This window comes from Cydia pomonella, chromosome 2 (genome assembly GCF_033807575.1).
Source record: "Cydia pomonella isolate Wapato2018A chromosome 2, ilCydPomo1, whole genome shotgun sequence".
NCBI classification, from domain to species: Eukaryota; Metazoa; Arthropoda; class Insecta; order Lepidoptera; family Tortricidae; genus Cydia; species Cydia pomonella.
The window spans coordinates 35,547,150-35,560,475 of NC_084704.1; the positions used below are offsets into that span (position 1 = coordinate 35,547,150).

At 37.0% G+C, this 13,326-nt stretch overlaps 2 protein-coding genes across 5 annotated transcripts in view; both read right to left on the minus strand.

The window, feature by feature from the left end:
* Positions 1 to 13,326, minus strand: part of LOC133515575 (CUGBP Elav-like family member 4) — a 674,434-nt gene that overhangs the window by 625,545 nt on the left and 35,563 nt on the right. The gene's annotated exons all lie outside the window — the stretch shown is intronic.
* Positions 2,660 to 13,326, minus strand: part of LOC133515584 (CUGBP Elav-like family member 6) — a 614,398-nt gene continuing 603,731 nt past the window's right edge. For all 3 annotated transcript variants that reach the window (XM_061848164.1, XM_061848161.1, XM_061848163.1), the window contains one exon: positions 2,660 to 3,587. In XM_061848164.1, the coding sequence (XP_061704148.1) occupies positions 3,429 to 3,587 (159 nt within the window). In that variant the 3' untranslated portion in view covers positions 2,660 to 3,428. The remainder of the gene's footprint in view (positions 3,588 to 13,326) is intronic.

The following is a 13,326-nucleotide window of genomic DNA, read 5'->3' on the forward strand; positions in this document are numbered from 1 at the left end:
TAAGACCAATCTCATTTTTAAACATAAAGTTTAATATTAACGCCATGACCAAAACAAATTTCCTCTCATTAAAACCCGTTAGAACATTAGCGAGATTTTAAACAAAATTTAATTAAAACACATTTTGTTAGTACAAAAAAGAAAAGGAAAACCCTTTGCAGTCTATTAAAACTGAATTCGAAATTAATTTCAAACTGCGAAGTAGCAACTATAGCATAATTAAAAAGAGCATGCGAGAAATATTGTCAGTTGGGTTTTATTGGGGCCCCTTTGCCGGTCTTATTTATGTAGAATGTCCACTTGTGAACGCATCTGCCCATGTATGTCTATGTGTTATGTATGTCCGCGGGCGATGTCCCCATATTTTTTCTTTGAAGCTTTTGCAGAGCTTTAATTTGATACTTTATTAATATTTCGAGTTTTTTTATTTATTACTGATGAAGTTTTAAAACACAAATAAATTGATATAACAATATAGAACCGAAACCTTTTTAAACATGAATTATCATGCCACGCTGTTTGGCAGAAAACATTATATAATCTGTCTGGCTTAATAATGGTAGAAAAACCAAGATCAAAAACTGAATAGATATAGTTACCTATTTGCTAAAGAATGACTGTTTTTGGCGTATTAGATGTTTGGTATAATTGAAAATTAAATTATATTAAAATTAAATATCATTTATTTTCAGGCAACTATGGCCCATATAAACAGACATACATACATTGATAAAAATCTTAAAATATAAATATCATTTTGACACATAATTTTTTATTTTGTTTTTTTTGACTTTTAAGGGCATATTCGGTTCGGCTTTGATTGGGAATAACTAGTATTTTTTTTATGTTTAAAAATTGGGCACCATGGTTTTTTTTTTTCGTGTCAACATTTTTGTCTCATACTTTCTCCTGATCAAAACACGATACCGTATATGCCCTTAAACAAATCCTCACTATTTCCGTTACATCTTGATTAGATTAACAACTCTATACATCTATATATTTTCCTTAACTTAAAACAGTTTCACTTAACTCAGGAGGTACACGCCTCCCAAAATCTAGACAGATCAAGCATGTCCTAGATCCACCCCCTTTTTTGCTCTAAAGAATCCGGAATCCACCCCCAGCTAATTATGCAATGCGTCCGCCCAATGATTTCCCCAAGGCCCCTGTCCTGCACTGTTTTAATCATATACGAGATTGCATCCAAACAAATAACTCGAACCAGATCCTGCAAATTGCGAGACTGGCCTGAGAAGAGGAGGATGTGGTGAGGAATATTTTTATTTTACGACAAGGTTTGGTGCCTTCAGCGTAGGTTAAAAAAAAAAAATTCATTATTTTTACCTTATCTGACGTTTCAATTGGGTTGCACAAGCTAAGGTTACGGATGGCTCACTAAATATGTGAGAAAAACGAGGTAGTGTTCGATACATATTTTAGAACTTTAAAAAGTGCAATATATACACAAGTGCTGCGATATACACGTATCAGCTCCAAGAGCTACTAGTGTATTAAAAAATAGTTTAAAGGGTCTTAGCTAAACGTGGCTTTTCATCAGAGAAGAGTCCTTATGCTTCATCCGCAATAAGGACGTTTCTATCAGAATTCCTGTTAGAATTTCAGATGAAAACGTCCTTATTAGACTTGAAGCATACGGACCGTTCTGTGCTGGAAAGCCAAAGATATATTATTATTGGGTTTCCAAGGAACTCAACTTTTCCAGGGACCTGTCTTACCCTTTTTTTTCTATTTTTAGGTAATTCATTGTAATATGGAAGAGGTGGAAGGTGTAACTCCCGGAAAGTATACAGGTACAAAATATACCGGCTCGATCAAATTCGTTATGAATTTATCCGAGAGAGCTCTAAAATCGCAATCAATCGTTGAGAAAATTACCAAAAACTGCTTAAGATGGTACGGGCATGTCAAAAGACGCAGGAATGGCCATAGTATAGCAAGGGATTACGTAATAGTACACTCGAATGCAATGAAAACGGGACCCTTGTATGAGACTTTTGGACAATTTTGCTCCACTTACTCGACGACCGACTGGTCGCCGTCCAGTGGGTCGGCCTAGATACCGCTGGAGCGTCAGTGTACAGGCGGATCTGTGCCAACTCAAAGCCGATAACTGGCAGGAAGTGGCACAGGATCGGGACAGGTGGCGTTCTCTCGTTTGGAGGCCAAGACCCTCTTTGGATCACTGCGCCACAATAGTTAGTTAATTTTAGTTATTCCATTATTATTATTATTAATCAACTGACTAGTCTAAACCAAAAAAAATATCATTAACTTACTACCAAGTCTCTGGTTTTGTCAGGACAGATATATATGTTTGCATACACATAACAGTGATATTATTTGTGATAAAATATATGATTTTATCTACATAAATATCATAAACCCATATGATGCATTCAGAAATCGCAATTTACGCCCGGCATAAAGATAATCTGCTTTGTTACATAAAAGTTCTTATCTATGAAAAAGTTATTATTACGCAATAATAACGTCGATATCGATGTAATAATGAAATGACATTCAAAGGGACAACCCTGAATAGCAAAGGAATTTAATTTGGACTAGTTTTAGTACATATCATTCGGGACGACGTTTTAACATGCGGTTCCTGAATACAACATTGAGAGATTTTATCTTATACCTTTATACGAGCAATTCTTGTATATATATTTCTGTGATCTCGAAAACGGCTCTAACGATTTCGCTGAAATTTGGTATATGGGGGTTTTTGGGGGTATACAATCTATCTAGATTAGTCTTATGTTTGGGAAAACGCGTGTTTTCGAGTTTTCATGCGTGTTTCTTTCGACGCAGAATATAGTCGCTAATTTCGTGTTGCCGGCCACTGTCTGTCTGGTCCAGCGGGTTAAGACGCGGATTGCTAAACGAGTGTAACGGGTTCGAATCTCGCCCGGTGACTAACTTCTGTTTTTTTTTTATATGTTCAAGTTTGTATATAATTTTTTAATTTTTATTGTTTTAGACAAGTTTAATTTAGTAAAAAAATTACCTATGTAATAAGAGAAATTGACAATAGATGGCGTTACTCTGCGACAAGTGCTGTAAGATTGAAATCGATTGTAAATAATAATAATTGTCAGTTCACATTTTACTTTTTAAGTTTATGTAGATTATCACCTATACACCACCATATTACAATAAATAGTTATAACCGAGCAAAGCTCGGTCGCCCAGGTACCTACTGTGTTATAAAACCCACACTCGCCTTTCATTATGTAGCACTCACATTAACCACTATACATCGTTAGTGTCAAACTAATATAAGTGCTTAATTTCTTTAAAAACAACTCTCCCAAAACATAATTCAGACTAAAGGCGCTTTAAATTCAAAACAACATAAAACCCCGCCTAGTTCTCACCAACAGCGTGTAACTTTATATGCGTTAATATTTTACAAAGACTGTATTTTGCTCAAGGAGGTCTAATGAAGAGGTCGGCTCATCTCTTTGTGCGGGGCTTGTGTTCCACGGCTCATTATGTGAGGGATTTGCACTCGTTGTTCGGCCGGTTTTGTTTTTGTTTACGCTGCATTGGGAACTTACCTGGAACAAAAAAAAAATGCTGGTTAGTTCGGGTGAAAATGGATATTTTAGTATGACACAAATTCTTTTATTCTTAGAAATAAAGGAAAAGTCACTGGTTAGTATCCAATATGACTTGGAAATCCGTTAGCCATTAAGAAGTGTAATGATCTTACGGTAGATGTCGATAGGTGCCTCCCTAAGGCACATGTGAATGATATGATGGAAATATTCGCTATCATCGTGTAAGTCTCGGCAGCTCAGTTGGCAGAGCGATGGGCTAGTCATCTAGAGTTGCAAGTTCAAATATTATATTTAGTTTTTCCAAATATTATCCTACAGATATTACATTTACAGATATTAATTAATTTAGTTAACTTTAAACTTAAAAAAAATCAAGTAAATTGTTTTAATTCAAAATTGTCTTCAATTAACAGAAAAGATTTTACGGTTATTTTTCCTTTAGGAAGATATTATAATGAATAAAGAAGTTCAGCCCATTACACCAGTGTGCCACTGTGCAGGTCCCTAAGCGGACTGGATTATTTATAATTTGAGACCGCGTTATAACACTGCGCGCGCTAAGAGCATTAGGAGGGTTAATACGGGGCTGGCCGACGTAGGCTTTTCACACCCGAATAAAGTGTTGTCCAAGAGAAAGTGGATGTAAGGATTAATTTTAAGCAGTTTTTCATGAAGAGTAAAGTAAATCCCATCAAAAACATTTTCGTGTAAAATGTTGCCAAGATGAAATGATAATCAAGCCAAGCTTCTAACTCAACAAGCCCTAACTTCACAAAGTCTACACCTGAGGCAAATTATATGGCTTGGTCGGTCGCTACCTTCACATGGGCGTAAGGTGAAAAATTTATTTACTATTTATTATTTTTTTATTAAAAAATACTTCTTGTAGTTAGTAAGAAAACGTGTAGAGCAAAGAACCAAGGTTTAAAAAAAACGACGAAGCGCTTCGACAAAGGGTACTTTACCAGTCTTGGCGGAGGCACGGGTAAATATTTTACTTGTCAAAATGTTTGGCAAAACTGAAAAGAGTGGGCTGTAACACAAGCAAATGATTAAAACATATTGTACTCTTCAAACTATTAAACTTTTGTTTAACAACTTTTAAACGGGTAAGTAATAGAACGTATACAAACCTATAATATATCACTCTGAATGTATAAATTCAATTTGTATAATTTTGATCGGAATAACATTCAATTGCAATAACATGCAATATGTATAACAACGAATTCTATAATTGTAAATTGTATAATAAACACTACATATATCATTGTTTACAATAACATTAGAAAGGTATAACGTTGAAATAATATAACATACAAAACAAATATCATACATTAAAAATACCGAACCACTACCGAAATTACATTATTTAACCCTTAATAGGGCAGAGATATTAATATCGAAATTAAACAAGTAACGTAAGCGATTTAGATATATATTGTAGCCATAAACAACATGATCGTTAAAAAATTTTTTTCGGGAAATTAGTTTTCATGAAAGTCAGGGTGGTAACTATATGACCGTTACCTTTTAATGGTTTTTAGGAAGTGGTAAGTATTTTACCGTTGCCCGTTGGTGCCGCATAAGGCAATACTGTTCTCAGACTGGTGACGCATTTACTATCAGTTTCTTACATCTTTTACATGTAAACGCTTCAGAAATATCTGGGTTTCTGTAAAATGGATCTGAAAACCAATATACGTTGCAATCAGTCAGCGGATTGAGTCTCATTAAAATGAGTACACCAAGGTACGCGCGTTTTTCGGTTTTGTTTCAAGGAACCCAATGCAAAACTTTATTTTGTATGGCGTGTATGTTTGATTGTTCTACAATAAGTTTTCACGCTGCTCCAGGAAAAAAAATAGCCGGAGAAACTGACAGGTTGCGTTTTGTGAGTAAATATCATAAGTTTTGCCACTGATCTATCAAATATGGGTTTGTAATTTACTAGTAAATCTGAGGACCATTTTCGAGCTGGTTCTATACGATGAAATCTTCATCCAAGTCTTGAGGTATCTTTTTATTGATGACCGGAGACAGGGTCTGCGTTGAACGTCGATGGAAACTACGCACGACATTTGTAATTTCATTTTGTACAACAATAACTTGTGGTGTTTCTTTGCTGGGCTGAGGATCAATCGTCTCAGTAGGGCTAGAAAAGGCAATTGAGGTCGGCATATTATTTAAAGGAGTAACAGGTCTTGCGATATCTTCAATTTCTATGGTAACGTAGACAACTAATTCCAAAATATCTTCAGAAGACCGATCAAGGGTCCCATCACATGTTTTTTTCACATGTTCACCAGTATCGGAAGTATTTTGTGGGGTATTTCCGCTTATTGCCATATCGTCTACCTCTAGATAATCATCTCTAGTATCAAAAAAATACTCTTCGTCAACCTGTTAACTCAAAATTTTTGATAACCCTCGCCAAACTTGGTTGTCGTAATTATACTCATGAACAAAATTAAAAATGTATCCTATTTCATCATCTGAGTCACTTTTAAGGCTGGAAATATCCTGTTCAAGTATTTTTTGAATCTTTTCATCATTTTTCTTCTTTTTTGTAGATATATTTAATGAAAACAACAAAATAAAAATTATAATTTTAAAATTGATCCGTACTTTTCTGGCCGTAACGGACACTGGTAAAATATTACCACCAACTTTGAGCTATCTTCGCCAACCGTGCGAATATGTATTTTAGGGTAGATAACACGTAATTAGATAGATAAAATAACGAAATACTATACAAAAACAATAGTAACCACTTACCGGAATCTTGTTAGAACACTTTGACAACAAATAATCGCTAAACACCATAAAAATCGTTCTACTTTCAAATTTTCTGCTTAGCATGTACAGAACCTACGTTTGGCACTTCACAGTGTTGCCAACATATTTTTTTATGAATGACAGGTTATGTATGCGTTCATAAACCTCTCAAAGCACCAGATAAGTCAATTTGTATTTAATCTGTGCCTGACAGAACGAAGTGGTAAGTATATGACCGGTGCCCTATTAAGGGTTAAATATATTTTTGTGTGTTAGTTAATGAACAGATACAGTTTTTAAATTATTATGAAATGAGCAATGTATTTGAAACATCTATACTATGCGAATTTATATTTCAACGTAGTTTGCTCCGTATTTATCTATTACAGATTGCAGCTTTTTTCTGTGGTAATTCTGGTGCTAATTTCTTTATCTAGAGGGTCACAGTTTTAACCTAACCTAACCCACTTTTCTGTTAACAGTTTCTTTTTCCCAAACCTCAGAGTTCTAACCTAACCTGCTACCTATTCTGGAAACAATTTATTTATCTAGGGGGTCACAGTTCTAACCTAACCTAACCCACTTTTAGCAGTTTTTTTTCTAGTAGTGTGTTCTATGAGGTTTGAAATTCTAGGTCATCCTACTAATTTTACTACTTAATTATATAAGATGATATTCACATTTTAATATGTATATATTATGACAGTTATATGAAATGAGCTTAACTTATATGTATATAATACCAAACAGCCATATGTATGTCGTATGTTATATTATTTTTATGTTATACTAATTGAAAGTATACGTTTACTTTATTATACATAAGATTAGTATACATTTTTAACGTTTGTAAACTGAAATTATTCCAAAAGTGCGTATATATTATAGGACGCACCCCTTTTAAACACTATGAATCCTATTTTATACCAAATAAGTTTATCTCCAATGTACGCTAACATCATTGTGATAGATTTTAGGTACTTGTCACGTTTTAAACATAAAGAAACTCGCAATACATTGCGCCATAGAATAAGCTTAAAAGTTTACTAATTAAATAATCAAAACAGTACCCCTAGTGTAATTATTTTCGACAGCGAAACGTTACGTACGCGTTTGCGTTAAGTGTTATTTTGTATGAGATTTTTCACTTTCCAAAACGTCCCGCTTGGCGCGCTGTTCAGAAACCCATACAAAATGAGACTTAACGCAAACGCGTACGTCACGTTTCGCTATCGACTAAATTTACACTAGGGGCAGAGAACATATTTTTAAAAGTTGCTGAACAAGTTTGAGACACAGCCTACAGTTTAATTTATTGCTCCTGTTCAGGCCACACCCAGTATTTTATAGTATGCTGTGTAGTTGTACAAATGGACAACTAAACGTTTCCTAATTTCCGTGCAGGGACGGTTGCGGTCGCTGCAGGATTGCTTGCGGCGGCGAGTGACGTCATCGGCTCGGGAGCTCGATTCAAATTTAAAACCTTCTTACAGTTTTGATATTATTTTTATACAAACTTGAAGATAGCTCACGCTTAATGGTGCACGCGAAGTTAAGTGGAAATCGTGCGAGAGACGCGCACCAATCACCAAGACGATCGTCGAAGACGAAGATCCAGTTCAAAAGTTTTTAAATTTGAATGTCCAGCTCTATTTGACACGATATCGTGGCTTAGATTGGTTAGTAGCTAACAGTAACGCTTGACCAACCAATTCTGAACCTTACGTATTTGAAATAAGATTTACGAATTGTCAAATTAACACCTCACAAACTACTACGAATGATGTATTATCAAAGAAGGAAACAATGTTCAGAGTTTTTTGATATTGAATCAGAAATAAGAGTCAACAAACAAACAACCTAGCTCAGACAGCTGTCAAATTGAGTGAACCTGTGATCAACAAGGTAGATTTTTTTTAAGCCAAACTTAAACTACGCGCACGTGTTTCGCGTGCACGTGTTTAAAGGACTGATTACCAGTTCGCCGGACGATATCGGCCTGTCAGTTTTCTGCGCATATCAGCTTTTGCGAATACCTGACAGGCCGATATCGTCCGGCGAACTGGTAATCAGTGGGCCACTTAAGAAGGTATCCTTCTAGAAAGTATACAAGAGTAAGAAGGACCAAGGTGGAAGAGAAAATTACACGTGTAGTTATAGAGCACCTCGAGAAAAGCTAGCTGCAGTCTACGTCATTGACATAATGATGAAATTACATATATTCAGCCTCTCAACATATCAATTTCTTTCTTCCTCTTCCCTTCAATTTTTCATAGTTTAAAGTAGGAAATTACAAGTAACAAATTTATATTTTTTATTTAGCCGATACACATAACTCTGTTCTCTGTGTGCGAATATACCAACACTCAATAAGTGGTTGCCAGCTCTAACGGTATTTGCACTTGCTCACAATTATGGCTCAGTTTCATTGGTCGATAGGGCCCGTATGCGGGGTGCGGGAGATTTCCATAAAGAATGCCATAGGGCCCGCATTCGGGGAACTATTTTGATTGGTCGATAGGTTCCGCATGTGGGGTGCGGGAGATTTCCAAAACGCGTGCCATTATGAGTTTCACTAGTCGTTATACCACCTTACCGCCTGCAGGGACTCATCCGCATGCTGTATATCGACCGAACTATCGACTTGTGAGTTTCACCAGTCGTTATACTGCCTGCGGGGAGTACTCGCACGCTTTATACCGACCGAGTTATCGATCAATGAAACTGAGCCATGAGAAAGCTTTAAGTCACTATAATGTAATGAAATTAGTGCAAAATGTTGTGGAAAACCATGAGGCTGTCATTTATTCAGCAGTGTAGATACATGATACATTGATGACTATAATGATTCACCCTCAGCCTCTCAACACGTCAATCCCCACGTAACCGTAGCATGGTTTATATTAAAACCGAACGCTGACCTCTGTGACGTGACCCGTGAATATCGAAGACAGCCACTGTAGCGTTATATTTCACACGAATATTGCTGGTGTGATTCACAAGCGAAAGCGGAGATCAGTCACACTCATTAGACCCTTGACCCTTTGGTGAGGTGAACACATAGTAGCAAATACTGCACTCAATCTGAACAACACACACACTTGGTCACGGGGCACAGACTTGGTCTTTGACTAAAGCTCAGAAGTCCAAACTCGGAGTTTGCCAACGAGCCATGGAGTGTAGCATATTAGGTGTCAAATTGGTGGATCGAGTCCGGAACACCACGCTGCGCTCCAAGACACAAATCATCGATGTAGCTCGGAAAGCGGCCAAGCTAAAATGGGATTGGGCTGGTCACGTCTGCCGAATGCCGTCACGGGGCACAGACTTGGTCTTTGACTAAAGCTCAGAAGTCCAAACTCGGAGTTTGCCAACGAGCCATGGAGCGTAGCATATTAGGTGTCAAATTGGTGGATCGAGTCCGGAACACCACGCTGCGCTCCAAGACACAAATCATCGATGTAGCTCGGAAAGCGGCCAAGCTAAAATGGGATTGGGCTGGTCACGTCTGCCGAATGCCGAATGAGTTGTGGGGCAAAGTCACTACAGAGTGGGAGCCCGAAAACTCGAATCGGGGATCTGGCAGACCTCACCGGCGATGGCGGGATGAACTGGACTCCTTCTTGAAGGAGTGGCCAGACATAGCACTGGACAGAGATCAGTGGAGAGATTGGGGGGAGGCCTTTGCCCAGCAGTGGGACACGACTGGCTCCAAATAATAATAATAATAATCTGAACAAAGTGGTCGCCATGGTGAACGTAGGACTTAATAATCTTATCCTGTGCAGTTTTGATTTTACTTGTAATGGGGACTCATTATATTGTAGTAGTAGTAGTAGTAAACTCTTCATTGTACAAAAACACATAATAAAAGGAACTTACAATTAGGAAAAGCTAAGTACAAAGGCGAATTTATCCCTTCAAGGGATCTCTTTCAGTTAACCTTTGAGTAGATGAGAGGAGAGAGTGAGAAGAAGGTGACAAATGCAGCAACATGTACAACAAGGTACCCGAAAGTAGAAGATACAAATACATACAAAATTTATAGGATAAACATACATATATTACACAAAAAAGTAATAGGGAAATTAAACTAAAAAAAAAGAATGAAAAAAGTGGAAAATAATTAGTAATTATACACTAAGAAATGAAAATTATTAAGCCGTCAGATAACCACAGCTTCTTCAACCTTACCTTGAGCGACGCAACCGATTGCGCTTGTCTGAGCGGAATAGGCAGCTTATTGCACAGTTTGACTGCTTCTTATATTCTTTCGCATTACACTCTTACCAGAGTAATCGTAGTCTTCTTAGAGAAGTCAACCTAATAACTATCTCCCGCCTACCCGCCTGTTGTTTACCTCTACTTATGTTGTTGGTTTCTTTCTGATTTTTTTTTCTATTGAGGTGTGCAAAAAAGGGCATTTGTATTTGTATCTGAATCGAAAATCGCTTTCGCCTATCGCCCAACCCGCTACACCGGCACAGGACACGTTCTGACGCGATACATCAGCGTAGTATTGGCGCCCCCCACCCCCTCCCATTTGCATGTAAATTGAATAACGGCGACGCGGCAGAGCTTTGGCTATCCGTTCAACATTTCGCACTTCCTGTACTGCCACTGTTTGGCAAAAATACGTGGGAATTTTCGTGTTGACAACACGCTTTGATGGATGTCAGTTTTGATACGAAATGACATAAGAGATGCATTATGGTGGTTGCCCGCAAGCGAGGTGGCTGCAAAATAATTGGATGTGGCTGCGAGTCCGTGGGAACTAAAAGCGATAACCGCACACAACTATGACAATTTTTTTTAAGTACCTATATATATTCTTACAGATGAATTCTAGAAATGCAAGTATAGGCGTTAGATTTGTAGCTGGCCCCCAACGACTTATCCTTTGTCTATCGTTAACTAAGACGCGCCCATATTTTATTAAACAGACACTGACTTTACTCCCTTTTGTGAAGTATAATTTTTCACAATCCGGTCGCGTATTCGCTCCTATCACCGATCGGTGATCATGTCATGTTTTCTATAGAACACGTAGGGACGGACGGCTCGACCCGGATCCGGACATTTCTAGCGTAACTCATACTTTAATGTACATATATCATTAAAATTAATAATAAAAACTATAAGGAAACTAGAATTAAGATACGACTAAATTAAATCTAAAAGTCACATACACAATTTTTATACACACAAGTAAATTATTCAAAACTAAAGACAACAAACCTTAAACTAAAAAAAAAAATACTTAAAAATAAAATAAATTATACGCTCAGCCTAAAATAAACTATAAATGAAAATGTACTATAAATGACATTAAGAAATGGATTTTCCACAAGCGTTGGTTTACCTATTGGTATTACGAGTACGATCTCCCTCCCTATATTCCTATAAACATTATGAATGCGAAAGTATTAACTCTGTATGTATGTCTGTCTATTTTGCTGTCTATCTGTCTGTCTATTACTTCTTCACGCTTAAACCTGATTTAGATGAAATTTAATATGGAGGTAGTTAGAGACCCGGGGAAGGACATATATGGTAGTTTCATCAATGATTATCAGTCCACACTAGTGAAGTTGCGGGCAGAAGCTGTTAATATATGAATAAGTTAAATTAGATGTGAATTACTTAAGGTTCCCCATCTTCGTCGATAAAGTTACCTATTTATGAAAATTCGATGATAAAACGTATTCAATTGATAACAAGAAAAACATCTTAGTTTTTCTGGCTATAGGTATTCCACGCGCTCGCTTCAAGGCTCCAGGATATTTTATAGAGCCATTAACCATGCACGACGTACATTGGTTCGCCGTTCCAATGACTCCATTCAGACCCCAATACTGAAGGTGACTTGGAAATTAAACGTTCCTTTTTATCGCCCACGTACTGTATTAAATGGTTTCAATGGCATTGTTGTGAGTTGACGTCTTTTTACTTAAGTACTTGATTAGAAAAGCAAATATAGATCTTAGTGCTGATGTAATAAGGTTTAAACTTTGAATGTGATCAGAAAAAAAGGTGTATGTAAATTGAAGGAGCATAATTTAATAGGGGCATTCAATTCATTGTATTTTTGGCCATAAAATTCTTTAGTGCTTTTTTACTATCTTTTTTTATTAATATTGTAACACGCTAAGTCTCAATCAAGCACGTAGTCCACCTGGCAGTAGTAGTAGGAGATACGTTATAAGAAATATACACTCATCTGTTATTTATTTGTAATAAGAAATAAATGATAGATAATATTCACATTGACACTTCCGAGAAGTCAAAAGGGAGGACGATAGCACACAATAGCGATATCTTACCGTAAAAATCATTCTGCCAGTTTTTGCGGGGGGAAACGTACACACAGTCACACTTCTCACTCACTACATACAAAATCCAATCTGTAATGACGACACATATACATAGATAATGACATACGTCAAAGACACCGTTTGACGACCGGTTTGGCCTAGTGGGTAGTGCCCTGCCTACGAAGCTGATGGTCCCGGGTTCAAATCCTGGTAAGGGCATTTATTCGTGTGATGAGCATGGATATTTGTTCCTGAGTCATGGGTGTTTTCTATGTGTGTATTTATAAATATTTATATATTATATATATCGTTGTCTAAGTACCCTCAACACAAGCCTTATTGAGGTTACTGTGGGACTTAGTCAATTTGTGTAATAATGTCCTATAATATTTATTTATTTATTTATTAAAGACAAGTCTTCCACACCTCTTTTTTTATACTACGTCGGTGGCAAATAAGTATACGGCCCGCCTGATGGTAAGCAGTCTCCGTAGCCTATGTACGCCTGCAAGTACTTAGTACTGCAAGTAACGAGTTACATGCGCGTTGCCAACCCTAACCCCCCCTCGTTGAGCTCCGGTAACCTTACTCACCGGCAGGAACACAACACTATGAGTAGGGTCAAGTGTTATTTGGCTGCGGTT